Raw genomic sequence first — 21,203 nt, 5'->3', positions numbered from 1 at the left:
TTTATAATTAACCGACAAATTCTAGAGCAATCAATGCTGAAGCGTAGCCCAAAGACAAGTGAAATCTGAAATCTGAAGAAGAATAGCACGAATTAATTAAGTACGGCCGTACCGAAACCGCCAGAAGTGTTTCGCCTTTTGCTGAAAATCTCTCTGATGCGAAATCGAATCGTAAGTGGCACAGCGTGTGCAACTGCGTTAAAGTCTTATTTTGCTTTCTATTAATTTCATTATATTTATCTTTTTCAACAGCAATTGGGACTCGCATCCAACTTATCAGAGCCATGCGTGTGACCTGTTAATTATGGTTGAGTAAAAACGGTCAACGAATCTCGAAGGCGAATTCTGTGGGGTTTAATAGGACTTTGGAGAAAAGCCGTCTGACACGCAAAACAATCTCAACTGGTCTATCGTTCTATCGGTATTCAGTAACCACCATTGAGCAGCTGATTAACTATGCTATGCGTAGTTAGCGTTCCGTTCTTGCCAAATTGTTAAAAGCCAGATGCTTGAGTTTTCTTCTAGAGAATTTGTGTTGAATTTAATTGCATTTAAATTTCTCAAGAGCTGAGCAATTTAATCATCAGATGTTACTTACATTAAACAAAATAATATTGTTAAAAACTGTTAAAGTGAACTATTGGGTTGCTATAGTTGTTGTACTTAACTTTTTTCTTTTTGAATTCCGATGGAACTTATGCACCTTAATCGATCAACTTCTGTTTCTGCTTGCCTACTCATGCATCCAAGCTTTAAGTATTCAACTAAATAAACTATTAACTGATTAAAATCGAACAGCAAGGAAACCGAAACTAGCAATCAAGCCGCAATTGCCGCAGACTCTACTAAATTAGTGAACGCCTTCCCATTTAGAGAGTCTGGACCTTTCAATTTCATTTAAAATACGATGGACAAACAGAGAGCCCAGCAATTAGGTCTAGACCCGAGGGGAGCTGAGCAGACTAGAGCATGAGGCTGGTCATGGACTGGAGCCACTGGTTCCATCAATCAGAGCCAAAAGTAATCGCATTGTGGTTGGGGCCATATTTCAGGGATGAGTGCTTAGCTCGTGAGTGGAAGAAGTGCTACCGGTGTTTACTGGCAGTCATTTCAAGAAACTGATGATTGATTAAATATAGAAAATACATCTATATATCTTTCAAGTTAAATATAGAACAAGGAAATATATAAAGTTATTATGCTCCAAACTATATATATAAATCTTGGAAAATACTTAAATTTAGGTTTGGCAACTTGAGACCTATTATACAAGGTACAGATCACCTATATTTCCGGATATATACCAAATGATGGGCAACTTCGGATCACGCTGCCACCTTTAGTCTGCAGACACTCACCTTGCCGTAGCTGTTCAGCGGTCCGTTTATCCAGCGGTCTGCCTCCAAGCGTCCGCTGAAGAGGGCTCCGGTATTGGGATCGATGCGTTGCCATTCACGCACCTCCCTCTGAAAGGGGGACCTGGAGCCCCCCGCTGCCCCCACCACCGCCGTCGGCTGCAGATGATGATGATGATGATGATGGCTCTGACTGTGATTGTTTGTTGTGGCCACTTCCATGTCGAGAAGATGGAGCTGGGGCTACTGTGGTGCGCTTTTAATTTGCACGCTCGATGCGCTCGAGCTGCCTTTTTTTCTCTTGTTGCTTTGCTGGCTGCTCCTCTGGAAACGGGAGGCTGCACTTGGCCAGTGCTTTGTGGTCGTCTTCTCCTGCTTTCTGGTGCTCGCCTATTTCAAATTATTATTTATTGTTATTATGCTACCGTCTAGCTGTTCGTGGCCGCTTCCCAGGCCTCGTTCGCGTTCCGTTCCGTTTTGGCTAAATTAATGGCAACTTTAATTCATTATCATAATAATAATTTTCTAGCTATTCTAGCCCTGCTACTGTGTGCACGTGGCTACCCCTCCACACCTATAATAATTTCCTAGGCTTTTCTTTTTGCACGCTTTGCTAACTATTTGCTTTATGGCTTTCACGGTCTAATTTGAGACTTCTCTGTGTGCCTTTCGTGTATTATGTGTGCTGAAATGACAAGAGCAGAGTAGATAGAATTTTCGTTAGTTAATTATGTTGCAAAGTGTGGAGATATAGGGTATATGGTATATATAAGTGACTTTTTCCCGATCTCCGGCGGAAGCAAAAGTGCTTTGAACCGGCGTCGTGCAGATTTCTAATTAAATTTGCGGCCAACGTCCAACGGATATGAGACGAGTCTATAGACAGAGCTATACCCATAGAGACTGATAGCCGCCAGCGGCAGAGGCTTGGATTCTTTTGAATCCCCTCTCTCACTGTCAGCGGATGTCACAGTCTATTTCCGCCTCAGAGACCCCTCACATAATCGCGGACATGTGTGTCCACTTGTTGTTTCTCTTTTTAATTCAATTTATTCTGCTGTTTCGTTATTATTTCAGGTAGTCGGGCGATAAGTCCTCATCTCCAATGCGTGGCTTTTTTTCGCTGTTGTCGTCATATGTCAGACACATCATTTGTAATTGTCAAAGTTATGCAAGAACTTCATTTATTTTGGGGCACAGTGGTTGGTCATCAAGGTAAGGTTAAGGTTTCAAAAAGTTATTAGGGTAAACTAATGATTTTAGTTCGGTAGATATATGACAAAATTAATGGAGTTTTGGTCGTTGAATTCGATTTACTGAATATTTCTATTAACATTTGCGATTGTATAATTTCGAAAATTCGGAAAATCAAGTTCGTTGCTTAAGTCTTTCGATATTTAATGGTCCTATTCCATATTTCTGCAACCATGAAAATTTTCTTTATTTATTTTTTATTGTTAAATTAACCTTTATCGCCCCACTGTTTTCCCCCCATTAAGGCTGTCCAAATAAGTGCCGGTCGGCATTAACACTGAAATACTTGTGTCTTATAGCTCTGGAAAAATAAAACGAATAAAAAATCCAAATTTGGCACAATCCACATCCCAAAGACCCATGTCGAAAGAAAAAAAAAAACAGCGGATGCAATTGGGTGGACAGCACCCTCCTCCCCCGCCAAAAACACCCACGAAAGGAGAGAGAAAAGCAATTTTCCAAATATTTTATGCAGCTCTGGCCGACCGCTAAATAGTAACTGTTACTAAATTTTCCACAGCTCGACTCGCTTGTTGGTTGTTGGCTTTCGTTAGCCGAGCTGCTCAGCCATTAACTTCCTCATATGCCCAAAGAGCTGGCGGTGGAAACCCGTTTTCCCCGTTGAACTTGCACTCGTTTTGGTTTTTGGATTTGGTTTCGGTTTTGGCGAGTGCGTCGCTGAATCTTTTAGCACTTTGGCTAGAAATAAAAGCTGCTCGAAACTGTGGCCGCGCACTTTTTTTGCGATTTTATTTTTTTCCTCGGCACGCAGACTTACTCCACATTCACAAATTGGATTCGTATTTCGGACACGTTTTGCCGGTTTTCTTTGGTGACTCTGTGTTTATGCATCCCAGTGTGTGCGCCCTAGTTGATTGTGTTAATTAAAATTTAATTATGCGTAATTTAGTGTAATTAAGCTATGGCATAAATTTAATGACATGGAACTGGGCACTGGGGCGTAAGCATGGCCAATTTATTAGTGTTATCCTATCGTTGATTTATATTTTTTGGCGTTGGCCAAATGCAAAAAGTGAGAAATTAGAGGATCAAGTTCGTTGCCTATGTCTTTCGTTTCACTTAAATTTGTATTCTAAATGCTTTCAGCTATACTTAACCAGTTAAGATGCTGGTAGTCGCATTCCAGGCATTGGAGGAAATAACCACAGAAATACAATTTTCAACTTGAGTTGTTCACGTCCACTTGGCGACTTTAGGCACAATACCAACAATGATGTGACGATGAAGGTCAGCGTAATTATTACTATTATATTTTTTACAGTTTGGCTGTCACCCAACCACAGTAAGGAAATACTGGAAATGCTATGGCCATTCACAACGGTTATTTTCGTTGCAATACTTGGCCAAAACGAAAGTCATTTTGCTTGAGGTTTCTGCGGTTGATTTCGTATTGGGTTCCAGTTATTTCAATATCAATTTGATGCGTAATTCGCCAGATATTCGTTTGAGTTGTTATTGTTTTCTCATGGGTTAAGTGTCCCTATGTAGGTTAATCCCTCATTTTTGGTTTTGCATTACATTTTTTTCTCCACCCACTCGCAATTTATTTAAAAATAGTTTGAAATGAGTGGGCTGAAAAAAAAACAATAGATCCATGTTTATAAATAAACACAAAAATATGAGCCTAGAAAGAGACAGCAGAGATGTGAGGTGTTTAATTGGCATTGAAAGTGCGTGACAGGAAAAATATTTGTGTTACGAAATTTAAGCGAGAAACTCGAAGCGTAATTCACACTTTTCAGTATTTGCAACGCGTGCGCAGTCCACGAAAATCGTGCAACAATTGACCGATATGCAAATCGTTCTTTTTCTTTCAGACAGCTGAAAATTTGCATAATTGGCTCGCATTCGCGTGTTTTTCGTGTGTTCTAATTTGAATTTGATTTGTGCGACACAAAAACAGAAGCAGCACGCTCCACATGACTTGGACAACAAGTGTGAACAGAAAAGTTGGCATAACAATAAATTTCAGCTTTATTTTTACAGAGGCAGTCAAAACAGCTAAGACAGCTGCAACTGCAATTGTTAAGATCGCATTATTTTAGTTTAAGTAAAGACATCTATTAAAAACATGTGCTAAAATTTAAGCTCTTCAGAGCCAATTATTTATTTGATCAATCATTTCAAGTTCTCGCTGTCTTTTTACAATTAAATGCTTCCCTTGTTCTGCTTTTGGCATACACAAGTTTTCCCAAATCTCACCCGCTCATAATTTTTTATTTCTTATTTATCTCTTTTGCCTTTCAACAGTAATCTTTAGCTCAATGATTTGTGTGTCTCAATCAACTTTTAATGTTTGGCTTCATTTTTTAAGAAAGGCAATTTTTTGCGTTGCTACAATTCAATTATCAGAATATAAAAACTTTTTGATCGCCGCCACAATTGAACAGCAACGCCTCTATGTGTCTATTGATATATCTAACCATAAATATATCCATCTACATATGAAAAAAACCACAATTGAGGAAAGCTTCCGTCTTTTATTGCCTGGGCTGGGTTTTTTATACACTACGACTGAATGGTTTTTGTGAGGCTTGGAAAATAATTTATATTTAATATTTTTTTTCAGATTTGCTTACTTGAAACTGAACTTGGATAGGGGCAGGCTTCGTTTAGCCGTCATTATTAGTCACACGCAAAATAATCTTTGAGTCTTTGTTTGACTTCCGTGTGAGACATGCTATAGACAAATGCGCAAATCGGTTAATTATATAGACGGTAGAATATTGTAACGATGCCCGCCAATTAGCAGCACCCGCACTGGATTTAACCGTAAAAGGAATCAGTGTGTTCTCTCATTCTTATTAATTAGGCAAATGAGGTGTACTCGTGTTGACATTTGTAAAAACTATGTATATATTTATGATTTGCAGTTTGTTGTTCAACTAAATGGTTCCTTCGAGCATTTCACTCGTATTACACAATTACATAACTTGGGCCCGACAGAGTGCCAAAAGCAGAGACAGGTTCCTGCCCCTAAGTCATTCACACTCTGCCCACGAAACAGGTAATTTTGGTCGTTGCTTTTGCTGCCGTGTCTCAAATGTACAGACATATCATAGATATAAGTATAATGATATATCTACTTGTTCCGTCCAATGAAAATTGTAATTTTATGATTTCCTGCTAACGCCCACAAGCAGCCCGTGCGATCAATTTTCCGCTACCTGCACCACAGGCACAGCACATAAGTCAGTGCGTATGCGTAATATGCAAACGATGCGTATGCGTAATGTGCAATTTTATATCCAACTTGTGTAACAACTCTCTGCCAAAGCAAAAGTTGAAAGCTAATTTTTCGAAAGTTTCCAACCATCTTCAATATTTATGCCGCTCTATAAAGTAGGAAAATTATACATATTTCGGGTGTTAATCATCTTCTACCGTTAGCTTTAACACTTGCACTTGGCGTTAGCTTGAAGCCAAATATTGGAGTTATAAATTAGCAAGCATAGACTGAATCAACAATAAACATAAAGCAAGCGCAATATCTGCGTAAGCAATTAAAAGTGTTTACATTGAGAAATTGAGTCATCAATATATACTATTCACTTATATGAATGAAAATTTATAAGAAAATTTTACAACAGTCATTTCTTATTTTTCACTTAAATTCAAATAGTTCGTTAGTCACTGAACAGACATTAGTATTTTCAATTTAACAATAACATATTACAGAGCTGTCTTGGCGAACTAAAGTTAAGTTCGTCACATAAATACCATTCAGCGGGGCAAACAAATTGAGTTGCATGCCACGGCGCCTGCAATTGTCAGGCAACATTGGCAACAAGCCGCCCTCACAGCGGTTTACCCCGAAAGTGAAACAGGCCAATAAATAAAGCCAACATCCAGGGTTTATCGGAGTTAAGAGATCAGACCGCAAAATGTGTGTATGTGGCCTAGCTTCGCCCTTCTTTTTTTCGGGCTCCCACATGCATTTCGGACTTCAATGTGACAAAATAAATGAGCCGTTTGGCAATGCGAACAGACGGAGCGAAAAGAAAAAGCGAATCAAAATCAGGAACTGCATATTAAATGAAGCGTAACGAGGGAAAAACGCAAAGGGGTTACCGCACATGGCTTGGAGGATGGGATGGGGATTTCGGTGGAAAGGGTCGCTGGAGGGCCCAAAGTTAATTACAAGTGACGCCTACCACGGAACCGAGCCAAACTGAACCGGCTGGGTGGCCCACAAGCTCCTCTACTTGCGGCTCAGATTTTGACTGGGTCGCTTAAGTGAAATATGAGCTGTAAACATATATTTTTGCGAATTTTTCATGGTTTCCTTTTTGTCAGCCGCTGAAACATAATTTCAACATTGTTTAACACTTTTACTTTTTGGCAAGGCAACGCGGTCAGTAAGAAATTATAATTTACATAATAATTTGGCGCTATTTGCTGATTGATTTGCGCCGCTTGTCGCTCATTTCTTGTCGCCGGCTAATCTCCAGCCTTGAACACCTCGAACAAGCTGTGTGCGCGCATTTGTCGCCCCAGTCTTTTGTTTGGCTTTAATTGGTTTCGATTTTGGCAAGAGAAGGTAGAGAAAAACATGCAAAATTTTGCCATAGATACCGAAAGAAAGCAACAAAATAGATATAGTGTCTAAATTTGCATATGAAGTTGGGGATGCCACGATAAATGACATGGGCGGTGTGCGAATTTTGTTTGCAGATTAAGATAGATTAGGCTTTCATTTACATAAATGGAGTTAAGTAAGGTGAAAGACTCCTGCTGGCAAGCACCCACGGCTTTTAGAACGTTAATTGACAGCAAGAGATATGCTTTTAAGATTGATTTGGAATTAATTTTTGGGAATAGCACATCAATAATTTATACAGCAGATCCGGGACAATTTATACGATCTTTGTAGATCTCATAAAATAAAAAGAAATACAAATTTTTAAGCAAATTTTTGTATTTTTCCTTGTTTTAGAGTATTCAAGATGAAATTACAGCCATCCAAGTTTCTGCTATTCGAATATCCCTAGCCCGAAAACAGAACTTTCATTCTTCAAATCGTTGACACCAATCGTGTCTTTCAATGTCATTACAGAAAATTATACACCCAAGTATATCTAAAGTACCCACTGCACAGTGAAATACCGAAAAGCAAACTTTCACCCAACAGCTGGCGGCTGCTACCAGATACCATTTGCTACCGCTGCTGTGAGAAATCTCTGACATTTCTCCCGATTTCAGTTCACTTTATTTTGCACCATTTTATGACACATTCTTCGAGTCGCTTTTCTGTCAATTGTGGTTCACAAACAACGGGCACAATGGGGGCCATGGCCTAAACAGAAAGCAAAAGCGAGCAGTACTTCGGCAGTAGAATGGCAGTGGTCTTCTGACCGTAATTATACACATGGTAGAAGTAAAATAAAATAACTTGATACTTATTTAAGTACCAGTCAGAAGAAAGTCAAAAGTGAAGTGATTTGTCAGGCGTGACAAATGCAGTACAAGAAAACCAGGTAATAGTACAATATTGAAGTGTTCTTTGGGAACTCGGATTTTTATAACAATGGAAGGGGAAAGTGCTCAGTGCCCCTATTCTACGTTGAGTATTCCTCATTTTGTGCGACTAATTTCATGCAACAGAAGCAGTTTATGGCCTATTAGATATGCAAATTGAACACGATTCGCAATCAGCCTTATCACATAAATTATTTAACAAGTTTCCATTGTTGTTGTTTTATGCCCAACTAAGCTTGGCTTAGCTTTGGATGGTTTTGTTTGCTTTGTCATTGCCATATATGATTATGGTTGTACAACAACCTATCTTATCGCCCGAACCTTTCCTGATACTTGCCGCGAGTATTTTCAGTACTTGATGGCATGAGTACGTCATTGAACTTGACTTTGAAGGCGTTCCACTTTATAATACCATGTTTAGCTTTAGATCTTCACCAGAGCCAGCAATCCCGCCTCCTTCTGCCACTCGGTGTCAGTTGGAAACGCATTCGGAATCACATCTGTTGGCCAGAGGAAACCAGTTTTCTAAGCGTCTGCTGCTGCCCCGATGGTCACTCATAGTCGGTACGATCCGGTCGGTTGGAAATTAAAGTTAATTTTTGCTTTGCTTTTTACTTTGCTGATCATCGGGCAATGTGGGGGCGTCGTCAGACAGAAAGAACTGGGGGCAAAAGTTGGCTGCCGTCTCATGGCTGCTCGCATCAATATGCTAATTAAAACTGGGAACTGGAAATCATCCACTGACAGAGACAAATAAAATGTGATTTTGTTCAGCCTTTTCGTTTTGTCATGAAATTTACCCCTTTTCTCCATCGGTGGTGTGTTCCCATTGAGTCACAGTAATATCGTTCTTTATTTTCGGTTTACAACTTGAATGCGCCCATTTCGACAAGTTCGTCGCTTGAGTCTCTTGTTTTTTTTTTTCACTTACTCATTCCAGAACTGCGAAGAAAAACTCCAGTTAATAAAGCGGAATGACTTGTTAAAACAAAAATTATGAATTGCCGTTAGCATTTTGGGTGAAATTACACAACTTAACGGTTAATTTCGTATTTTTTTGCGTAATTTGCGTTTCGTTTGTCTGGACAAAACGAAATAACGAGCGCAAAGGGCAGCTCTGCGGCGTTTGTTGCACTTAATGAAAGAGAAAAACCGACTGAAAAAACAGACAGGGCCCGAATAAAAGACAAAACGGTCGAGCAATCCGTCAGACTGACAGGCTTTTGACAGCTGAAATGCTTTTGAGGGAATTTCGCTCCGCTCTTTGTTCATTCTTTGTTTCGGTAAGAAAAAAATTTAATTTTCATTATTTATTTATTTTGCTTTTCGGTTTCGTCGTTTCACAGTTGCATGCGGAAATAATTCAGATAATCGATGACAGCTATATTTTTACGTTGCTTGACTGCCGAGTAAGTGGGTTTTTAAAGAAATGTTATACTGTGTTCTCTTTTGCAACTTCAAAGAAACCGTTCTTGACTTACAGAGATTGCACATTTGCACACATCCCTTACAGTTTGTGATAAAGATCTAAGATTATCTGCATGTTTCAATAATTATTCTCTACAGTTTCCTGTACGAGTATGTTTCAGATCTTATGTGATCATTAAGACGGTTTAATTTCCAGCTCCGATTACGTTATTTCTTCTTTCTCTTGGCTAATTTCCATATTGATTGTCCGTCACACGGTTTGCGACTTTATCTATTTTTTGCTGGACGATTTCGCCGTTAAGTCATGAATCGTTGACCCGTAGAACTTGTTTGCTTAGGCTTCGCCATCAGTTGGCCAGATATCCAATTGGGAAAGGTTAGGTTAGGTCGAGCCGAGTCGCAAATGGGACTCTGATGGATGTCAGTCAATGAACGAGAGCTAAAGATCAGATTTCCGAGAGTTCTATCATAATCCCGTTGCGTGGGCGATGACAAATTTTTTCGGGCCACACGTGCCTGTGCCAAAAGATCAAACGAATTGTTGCTGGATTTGTCGGCATGTTGCGTCATTTGGATTATTCCGCATGGGTCGCCACGCGTTGGCCATAAAACTGCAGTTTATGGGATTGTGAATGGGGGAAACCATATCAAGGAACTGGTAGTTAAAATGGCCAAAAACTACACTGACACTAGCGCTGCACGTCTTTGCTTTAAAGATCCGAATCGTCTTTGGCGGATGGACCTAAAAGTGCACGGAACATGGTAGAATCTCCTTTTTTACAGAAACCCTAGTTCTTCGACCTTTTGGGACCAATACAAAACGAGCTCGCAACAACGCAATGCACATACCAAATAGATTGTGATTCAGCCGTTTGATTAGCACTGACACTTTTCCCATAAATAACCAGGTAAAACATGTGCCCCCAAAGGCAGCCAAAGAACTGTAGATTCGAATGCGCCCCTGACACGCAAAAGTACTTAACAATGACCAAAGTGTACTTAAAAGGCTTAAAATGGTCAATACTGCAAGTACGTGGTACGTACAAGCGACAAACTTGAAATGGCAGAAAACAGACAGCAGCTGGACTGGCTGGCTAACAAGCTCTGATGCCTTTTGGCCAAAAAGACAAAAGGATGCCTCTGTGAACTGACTGTGCAGAATGGCAATAGCAACCGCAACAGGAAATAAGCAGCAGCTCCTTTTAAAGCTAACCAAGGCCTTAAACAAACAGCCATTGGCACACGGCTCTCCTCCGCCAGAATCGGAGCCAGAAGAATCCGAAGAAGGGGCCTTGGTCAGAGCGTCCTAAGTGCTGCTGCTTGTTAGGGCCCAAACTCCCCGGTTTCGGCCATCTCTGTCTCGCTGTGTGAGAAATCATTTCAAGGTGTCTTTTGATTGCCGTGCTAAGGCAGTTACTCAAGGGGTATATTAATTGGTAAGTAAAAAAAGATGTCAGTCAATGTAAAATCAAATAAATACATATTGTATAAATTACAAAAAACATACTATGTTTCTTAATTTGAATGCTTTTCAGATCCCGAATATTTCAGTTATTTATTTAGTCCCATATGTATCCCATACCACTCGAATTGTAGAGGGTATTAATTCAGCCTAACCCCTCTTTTCAATCACTTCTTTCCTGTTGTTATTACCTTTGCGGCTGCTGCGTCGTTTGTTCCTTTTGTGGCTGTCTTTAAAAATAGTTTATCGCCCGATCGCGCATTTATTTCGTTTGTCTCTGTCGAAGTGTTGGCCCCCATTCAACCCCCTCTTGGGCCCCTTTTAGACCCCAAAAGTTAATGCTGTCAAGATAGCAAAAAGGAAATCAATGCAGCAGCTTGTTTGGCCGGGGCTCTAAGGGCTCTTACCACCTCTTACCGCCGTTTTTCCCCCTTCCAAATGTCCGTCTCTGTGTGAGTTACATGATAAATGCAACAGCTGTGCCACCAACTACAGCAGTAATGCTACAAAGTGTCCAAGAAACAGGAAATGAAATCTGGGCCCTCCACCATTCGAGATCTTTTGTGCTGCGCTTTTTGGCCTCAACAAGGAAAAACAAACTGAAGGCGGAAAAATATTCTAAATTGCTGATCAACACGCCGCCATTTGCTTGCCCGATCGACAAACTTTCAAACTGAATATAATGAGGTGGTTTGTGCAATGGCCATAAGCTCAAATGCAAATCTGGGCGTAGAATGACTTGTATTTTTGCTAAGTAATGTTGGCCAGCAATCAGTGGGGAAAATTGCAAAATTGAGGATGATTTACTTTGTACCCAAATGGCCTTTTGGGCTTTAAAATGTGCAAATATAGTCAGGATTTGAAAATAATCAAAGTAATTAAAGACAAAAAGTACATACCGTTAAATTAAGAATTAATTGTATTTTTACAAAATCGACTGCTCAAAAATCTATTTCCTAGGCCAGCAAAGTAAAGTCTTTTATTGAAACTTTCGCTTCGGTCGATTTATCACCTACGACGACACTCAATCACACCGCATCACGTCTAAACTCACAGTAGAGGGCAGGCATAAAAGACTTCAATCCAGCCACAGACCTAATGACTTTCAAAATGTTCACTTTGTGCAGCCGGTGATTTTCAGTTGTGGCCATTTCTTTCAACAATTAAATCATAAAGCGCAAAAATTAATTATGACAAATGGCGAGGCGAAAACTTTTCATTTCAAAAGCAACGAAGAAAAAACACATGGACCGAAATGAGAGCAATAATCAATAATCGATACAAAAGTGAGTAGTTAAGGAAAAGTGAACAGCGAAATGGAAAAGTGAAAGCCGCCACCAAAACGCAGAATGAAGTTGAAAAAGTTAAGGAAATTATGTCTGACTGTCTCTGAGTGTCGGGCACAGCCGCAAGATATAGGAAAATTTGATCGAAGTTCCGCATTTTGGTATTGAGTAACACAAAACATAGTACTGCACCCTGACAGATAACTGAACCCGCTGGGCCAATGGACTTTTTATAACCTGACTGGGCAAACCGTCAATAATGTACAAAGATAGAGAGTATTGTTGAGTATTCCCTCGCTGTGCCAAGTCAATTAATTTTCAGGGTCACGGCCCAGAAAGCAGCCCGAAAAAGAAACCTGAAATTGCTTATTTCCTCGCCCAGTTATCGCACCTCAATAGTCACACAAAAGCCATTTCTGTCTTTAATTCTAGGTCAGCGACGACCTTCACGTGTGTGCCGACAAAAATTTGCATATCGCCCCATATAAACACGGTTATATAACGCCATCCAATTAGCCCGCATTATTAAATTTCAACTTGAACTTATCTAACGACCAAAATGTAAACAGAGGAAATTGAGCTATCAAAAAACGCTCAAAACGACGCTACAAAAATGAACTAGAAACGCAAATATTGTTGCAACATTTGTATTTTTTGTTGAAGTTAAAAATCTATTAATTCTATTAAAAATAATCAATATACATAGGCAATTGTAAAAATTCTAGGTGATTAATAGATAGTGGTTGCAGCTAATTAAAACATTAAAATTTAAATGGTAAAACTAATTAACTGAACAAACAATTGATGAAGCAAGTTATGTGGGTTAACGGAAAAACTCCGATCGTCTGTCAAAGTTTTCAATTTAGAAATCGTGTAAAAGTTAATTGCGATTGGCGATCAGAGTTAATTGAAAAAAATTGTTTCTGTCGGCCGTCAGTTTTCCTGCAACGATGACAGAAAGTGTAAGTGGGAAATGCTTAAAAAAATTACTGAAAAATGGTTGGAAAACAAATATGAATAGCATTTGCATTGGACCAGCATGTAAAATCGCGATTATCTCTTACACATTGTACAAGCATTTTCATTGCCATATCTTAAGCGTTTTGCAAGCCAATCAACTCAAGAGCGTGAAAAGTATTCACAAAATATTAGGAAAAAATGTTCAAGATGAAAAAATAAGCAATAATAAGAAATATAATTGCTTGGCTTCATCGGATAAGCAACGACGCACAAATTAAAACCATGAAAGACAAGTCAGAAAATGCTACAAAACGCCCGAAATGAAATAGCAACATCAACTAAAACTAAGACAACAAAAAATGTTACAAATTTTCTAGCTGTTTTGTGGTGCTTGGCGCTGCTTAGATTGCGCAGTCAAAGACCTTCATGCTCGTAATTGGCAGCCCCACATTAAGCCCATAACCAAAAATCCCCTATAAACCGAAGAAAAAAGGCGCAAGACGAGAGTCCAAAGGTGACGTCCCTCTGAACACGAGAATATCGTGAACATAATTTATGCAGGCAAGTTAAGCTAAATAAGCAAAAAGCTCGGAATGGGACAGGAGCCCACTCAGGTCTGATCCGAGCTGAACCCCCAACTAATGAAAGTTAATATGGCTTCCCTGCACCCATATGATGGCTCCAATAAGTTAACCCCAGATCGGGGAAAATATGCTCCACAAGCTATGGCAAAATCTCAGACAAGACAATGGCCAGAGTTTGATGTCCGCGAAATGGTGACCAATGGGTGATTTTAAGCAAGGGGTATTTGGCTTCTGTTAAAACAAATTGTCGAAAAAATCCACAAAAAAATGTGGAATTTTTAAAGAAGCTTGTCACCAAAATGGTTTACCAAATTACCTGTCTTAGCTATTTTACAAAAGTATTTAATTTTTATGATCTGTATGTGTTTTAATAGCGGGGTATCAAATAGTCTTATTAAAATATACGCCATTTCATGGATCTCATTTTTTCACCTCGCTTTAGTGTCTCTGTAATTGTTTGCAATTATTACAATTCGCAGGCAGTTTTTGGCTTTGGCTTCGGTTACGGCTCAGCGGGTGGGGTTGGTTGGCCTGGCCAACCCCCTGGCTGGAGCCTGGATTTTCTCCACATTAAAAGTTTTTTGCCTGTCGGCTTGGTGGTTCCATGGAATGACGTCAATAAAATCATTTCGGCTTTTTGTTCGCTGTCATTTGGTTTCTGGTTTTAGTTGAGGTTTGTTGTAGCCTTTTTCATTCCACTATTTTATGACACTCTGCCGCGTAAATAATTGTCATTTGCCATTACTTGGCTTGTCATCAATCCAGAGCGTTGACGACTATAAAGCAACAGTTTTTGTGCGACTTTTGGTAAGCGGCTTTGATTTGTTGGTTCAATGACACAAGTTGGGAGACGCGTCTTAGTTGGGGTGCCGATTTGACGGCTCATTTAAATGGTACCACCAGGATGGGAGGTGGATTGAAGTGACAGTTGACGAGCGCAGACACTTTGATATTTAGACGATTGGCCGTGGAAACTTTCACTTAGAGCAGAGTCGACAAGTTTGGATAAAGAGATTAATTATATGCATTCGATGCAAAGTATTTTTGTCCAAGTTTGTGTCCTAAGTCTTTCGTATTGGAATGCCTGCTTTGCCAGTTTGTTGATGGCTTTGTACAAGCTAAGAAATTTTGAGAGGATTTACAGATTTTGGGTTGTTGCCATCTTTAAACCCACTTAGTATTAATGTGCAAAATTTATTTGCTTTGGATATAAAAATATGAACATAGTTAAATGTACAACCATCAATTATTCATTAAAATTGTATAAAAGTTATACATACACTTAATTAAATGTTTACTACCATTATTACAAGACATCAGATAGTAATATAAGTCCCATTTATGATCAGCTTAAAAAGACATAAAAAATCACTCCAAGCTACAATAAATTCTAATACAATATTCACAGTCCCTTCTGGAACTGTCCGCACTCGATTTTCTATGAAATAACTTTATGACTCAGTGGTACATTTGCATTTTATAAATCTAAAATCCAAAGCCGACACCCACCAAACTCTGAAACTCTGTCCATTATGCATATCGAATGAAGCCATTAAACGTTTAATTGCCAGCCATTGGCCAATGCTGAAGTTAGATATGCATGCATCCATTTCAGACCCGGGGAATCTAAACAAATTAGTGGCATTTCCTCATTTGCATTTCATTTATGCAGATGCTGATGCCGAACTGAAGACTTTTCGCAATGTCCACGGGACCGCGAACAAAGCGCCTAATTGAAGGTAATTTAAATTGATTAAACACGTCTATAGGCTGGGCCCCACCGTTAACTGTTCACTGTTCAGTGGATCGTGGTCGCTGTCTGTTTTTTGCGGAGGTGTTTGTTTGCTGCAGTTTTTTGGCTGCTCAATGATTTGGCATTGTCTTGAAAAAAATGAAAAATGAAGCGAAACAATCGATGTCGTGTGGGTCGTTTGCCAGTTGTGATGGGTGGGTCACCGCCACGATGTGTGGGGTTCTGCATTATTTTAAGTATAGTAGCATGTTTTGAGGTGTTTATGGTTCAATTATGGCTGGCGATGATGAAAAATTATAGGACTGAAAAATGGCAGACTAAGAAAACATTCACAATAAATGAATGCTCCTAACCAAGAGCCTGCTGAGCTCATCATAGACCTTGACACCGGCTTTAATTCCATATTTTCTATGAATCACATTTGAACATCCTGTTCAAACCCGAAAAGTTAATGGCAACTATAAATATTTGGATGCGAAATGCAAACGAATTGCAAACGACCTGGCAAAGTTCATTGGAAACATTAGCTAGAAAATGATTTATAAAGAATTGTATTTATGCCTCAACCATACAAGGCAAAGCTAATAATTATGAAAACAAAATGCTTTGTTTTTTTAAGTTTTGTGTTTTCTTTTTTTTTATAAATAACAATAGAAATATATTTCGTTTGAAAAAGTCAAAAATATCATTAATGATTATTGAGAATTCAAAACGAAATTCCACAAAAGATGAATTTTGGACCGCGTACACCATTAAACCTTTTTCGGTCAAAAAGGGTGTGTAAATCAAGGTGTCAGTTGCAATTTTGGCATACCAAATGCGACAATAATCGTGAGGAGCTACACTAATTTGCAATCCATTCAATTGGGAATTGGCTGGAGTAATCGTTTTATTTTCTAAAAAACATGGATAGCTTAAGCTTGATAAAAAAGTCTCTCGCTGCGGTGTTGAAATGGTCTTAATGTCAACTTCGGCTGCCATGAGCAACTCAAGTTCTAACTTTGACATTCAGCGCGACCGATAAAACGAGCAACAGGCGCGTGCCCATAAAAATACATATAAAATACCATGTAGAGGTAAAGAAATCGAGTATTATCGCAGTTTTTTGACGAAGTAATGCAATATGCCATAAGCTGCGAGTCCCACACCCAGTTTTCCGTTTCAATATCTTTCTGAGGTGACAATTGGGGCCAACACCTTTTGAGCCCAATGGTAATTTGCACTAATGCACGCCACAAGTTCCTAATGCGACAGTTGTAGTCCCCGAAATCACTGGATATAGTCATAAATATAACTAAGTTTCGGTCCACATAACAAGAAACCGTAGTATTGAATAACTTGTATAAATAAATGTGTAAAAATTAAAAACCAGACAACTATCCCCATATGGCTTGAGTGGGATACTCCGATCTGGTCTGGACATTCTGATGACTAATGGGCGATGTGGGAACTCATGCCCAGCACTAGAATCATTGAACCCTAATTGTTCAAAAATATATTAATGATTCATGATATATGGATAGGGTGATTTGGTTCCCCAATGATCGCTGATGAGTTGGGTGGAGGTGGTAGCAAGATAAATTGGCAAGCTTCGGAGTAAACAAAATATCATGGCAGGCCAAATAATTAACTGAGAAAAATAACTTTATAAATCAGACAAAGGAAAGCATAAGAATGTTCTCTTCTATTGTTGGATTCTTTAAAATGGAGCAGGGCGAAATGACTTCGGAAATCATTATTATAATTATGGGAATGGTTTCCGAGCATAAAAGAGAATGTATTTCTTTCATTTGCAATGTTTTTAAATAAACAGCAATTCGGAGCAAAATGCTCTAGTCAATGACCTTAGCAAAAATATGACTATTTTTTATAGTACTGTGCAAATGTGTTTATTTGTTTTAATTTATCATCGAGCTCAATCAAGCTATTTTTTGATATGTCATGTTTATAGTGAATATCTAAATTTTACTCAATTTTCTGACTGATATATATTGCATCATCAGCTATAGTTATTTTCTCATTAGCTGTTTGATTTTCTAGCAGCAATTTATCATAGGTACTAGCTCCTCTCACCGAAAATTTAAAAAAAAATATACATGTTAGTTTTAATGCCTAGCAGCAAGTCTAGCAAAGTATACATGACAATTTATGGCTCTGGGTTCAATTGAAATAAATCAAAATGAGACGAATTGCACGTACCTGTCCGTTTGATTTCTTTTTCCAGCGTGAAGTCCACTGAAGGCGTTTTAGCTTATATTTTATTTGGCTTTATTTCATAATATTTTGGTCCGATGCAAACAGCAACAACAACAAATGCACTGGCGATTGGCATCAATGTCGCTTGGCCGCTTTTTTCCTTTTTTCTCTGTGCTCCGTTGATTGTATTCACCAATACTCACGTACGCACAGGCACACACCAAACACACACAAAGGCACACGGACAAGGGGCTCAATGAATCAATGGCAAATCGACTTAATAAAAAAACGCGTGGTATACGCGATTTTTTTTGTTTTTGTATTTTTAATAATTTCTGTCAGCTCTCGATGAATACGAAAAACGCATAGTCAGCCAGGCATTGGACAAAAATTATTGAAAATGTTTGTTTTCTGGCTAAAAAGTTTCAATGATCAGTCTGAGTGCAACAGCTGTTTGCTTTCAGGGGAATAAATGGTAACCGGAGGCTTCTAATCGCGATGCACCTGACGGAGCATCTGAAAAGAAAACTCGAGTAGCCACAACCTTTCCCTTTCTCGGACTTTTCCTTTTCCTTTTCTGTCTCTGATCTTTCACTTTCTTTGCAATTGTTTTCGGGACTCGGGCTGCTCAGTCTTTGAGACGAACTTTGTGATCTCGGGGACTTGAATTTGCCCGTTTTGCATTTCACACTCAACGCTTGGCTTCACTCGAAGTCACAACAATCAAGCACTGTTTAATGTTTACTCGTGTTTTGTTTCTAGATTATTTGTATACTTTTGTTTTCGGCACAGTAGAGTGTGTGTGTGTGTGTTCATACAGTGTCTGCTGGCACACACAGCTATATACACATTAATATTTGCTTTATAACGAACTCGTTTTGAGGCTTCGAAGCTTCCCAGAAACCGAACCGTCTGTCTTGCACGCCAACGCTGTACTAAAAGAGTTTCGCGCTCGCACCGCGCATTAAATACCCGACAATCCGACAATCTGGCTATAGTTTTTCGACTTGGTCAGGTCCGGAGGAGACTGGGCCTCTCGATGATGTCAGCCTCGTTGGGAGCGGCTCTCTGGTGGAAAGAGATTTGCTAGGCCCGATACAAAGATACAAAAAGAGAACCTGGTCAAAGCCGCTCTTTGGCTTAGTTCGCAGGGGGATAAGTATATTTATTATGGCTTACAATAACCATACCTACACACTCTGCTTAACTTATTGTGGTTAATGGTGATTTATTGTCTCAGTCTCAAAAAGGAGCTGAACAATGAAAGTTAATAACAATTGAATGATATCTATAAGTTAAACGTTAGCAAATGATATCATATCTTATCGCAACTGCACCTTGTTTTGTCAAGTCAAAAGGTAACCTTGAAAACACCCAGTGCTTGTAATGTTAATTTTCACTTAAATTTTTATTTTTTAATGATTTAAGACTCTTTGCGAGCTTTGACAACCCTACACACGGCTCTCTTACCAACTCACTCTTTTCACCCGGCTTTTGCTTGTCAGACAACCGGCGTTTTTAACGTAACGTAAAGGCTGCCTACGTTACGTAACGAGTGTGCCATTGAACCAAACTTTATGGGTCTTGCACCGAAATTGGACTTTATTATAAATTACGATGCTTGTGACTCGGGCTAATTAAACATTTATTGTTTTCAGCCTCAAGGTGTCATTGGGTCCGACTGGGTGAGCAAATGAAGCCATTAATTGGAACAGCACACTTTCGATATGCGAACATATCTCAATGCTGAACGTGGGATGAGCCCAATGCAGTCTAGACTGATTACTACCCTACCTACAGCACTCATGCAACACGCACCAGCCGGTTAATCATGATCGGCTTGGGAATCGGAGATCGGGGGGCTGGAAACTATATGCACATATATCTATCTACGCGTACATATGCATGTCAAGTTCAGACGCAAGTAAGGTCTCGCCACGCACTGGGGCATGAAGATCGAATGCTCGGCTCGGAGATCGGTTCTCCTTCGTTTGGAAAACCCTTCAGTGGGTGGCCATATATACGTTAGCTATAAAAACCCAGTTGGATTGGCTACTGCTGGCAGCGGTTTGGGGTTTTAGCCATGGCTTTCGCTACACGCGCCACTTGACCCTTTCGGGGTCGTATAGTTCAAAAACGTGTCTTTGGCTGCCACATTCGCAATGCAATTGAAATTGGATTTGGACTTGGAGTTCCACTTATTCAGATCCGCGAATTGGTTGCACTCGGTGGTTGGTCCGCTTTCTGGTAGCCTGGCCAACTGGTGTCACGCCGTTCTCTTCCTCCACTTCTTTCTGGAACAAATTTTTGAACAAATCGCATTTGAAAGTTATGGCACGAGTTGTGAGCTGTCGTCGTTGGGTCTACAAATTGCATTTGGAAGTGTTATTTTTGTAAGTGCCTGCAACAGTTTCAGTGTTCCATTTTCGGCCCTCAATCATTTCTTTACATAGGGATTACACTAGTAAATTTTAGCTGCTGAAAATGGGAAGTGTTACATGGCGAAATGAAAGATATCCATTTGGGCTTAGGCATTTTATTAAACCTAGTCACAAAGGGAATAAAATTACTTGAGTAATTCTATTTAATTTTCGACTAATAAACCATTTATTCGTGAACATAAGTTCAAAAGCCAATGCCTTGTCGACAAAAAAGCCAAACCTTTACACATTAATGCATCTACTAATGGGCTACAAATGGGCGTAACCGATAATATCACTTCATCTTTGGGTCCACCACGTGCCACACGCATACATATTTTTCATAAAATATACATAATAAAACAAAATACAAAAAAATTCAAAAAAAAGGTAAGCTAGTAATTTTTGTGTGTTCACCTGGGTGCTTCCTCAAACAAATTGTTGTACGTGTTTTGACAATCTTCCTGATTTTGAGTAGACAGTGCATGCCTGACTAATTGCTAAACACAAAACCGAAAAAAGACCAAAACATGGGGCCAAACCTGTGAGAAATTAAATGTTTAAATACACTCTAGTCTCAGGCCAATATAGCAGTATTTACTTCTCACTACTATTTGATTAGTAATGCTTTTTAATTTGATAATTACAGCGTGCGACAAAGATCAATTTACAGATTGAAAACGACTTGTACTTGTACTTGTATTAAAAGTAAGTTATAAATATCTATGCTTCCTGCCACACAAAAACTATTATTTAAGTATAATGAGTATACAAATAATTTTTGATTAAAATAAATTGTTTCTGCAGAAATCCTTATGATTGTATGATTTGTTGTGCAAAATATGAAGTCAAAGTACCCCAAAAAAGGGTATGAAAACACAGAAGATGTTAAATTAGCCGCAAAGCATGAAGACGATGTTTTCGTTGAATATTTGTTTTTTTCACTTGGGTTTGGAGACACGCCCTGCTAATGGGCAAAGGTTCACCTGTTGCCGATGGCCAGAGG

The 21,203-nt window shown here is 39.2% G+C and overlaps 1 protein-coding gene across 12 annotated transcripts in view; it reads right to left on the bottom strand.

The window, feature by feature from the left end:
* The window catches only part of LOC6731576 (pneumococcal serine-rich repeat protein), a 34,926-nt gene extending 16,171 nt beyond the window's left edge, over nt 1–18,755 (bottom strand). For 9 of the 12 annotated variants that reach the window (XM_016179828.3, XM_016179824.3, XM_016179814.3 and 6 more), the window contains exons 1-2: nt 18,553–18,741; nt 1,359–1,836 (exon numbers count right to left, since the gene is read on the bottom strand). In XM_016179828.3, the coding sequence (XP_016024251.1) occupies nt 1,359–1,577 (219 nt within the window). In that variant the 5' untranslated portion in view covers nt 1,578–1,836; nt 18,553–18,741. Of the gene's footprint in view, nt 1–1,358; nt 1,837–18,552 lie in introns of all 12 variants that reach the window. The other 3 variants (XM_039295938.2, XM_039295893.2, XM_039295907.2) reach the window with 3 other exon arrangements.
* Between the last annotated feature and the right edge of the window lie 2,448 nt (nt 18,756–21,203).

Source organism: Drosophila simulans, chromosome 2L (genome assembly GCF_016746395.2).
Source record: "Drosophila simulans strain w501 chromosome 2L, Prin_Dsim_3.1, whole genome shotgun sequence".
NCBI lineage: Eukaryota > Metazoa > Arthropoda > Insecta > Diptera > Drosophilidae > Drosophila > Drosophila simulans.
This window is presented reverse-complemented; position numbering and strand designations above follow the sequence as displayed.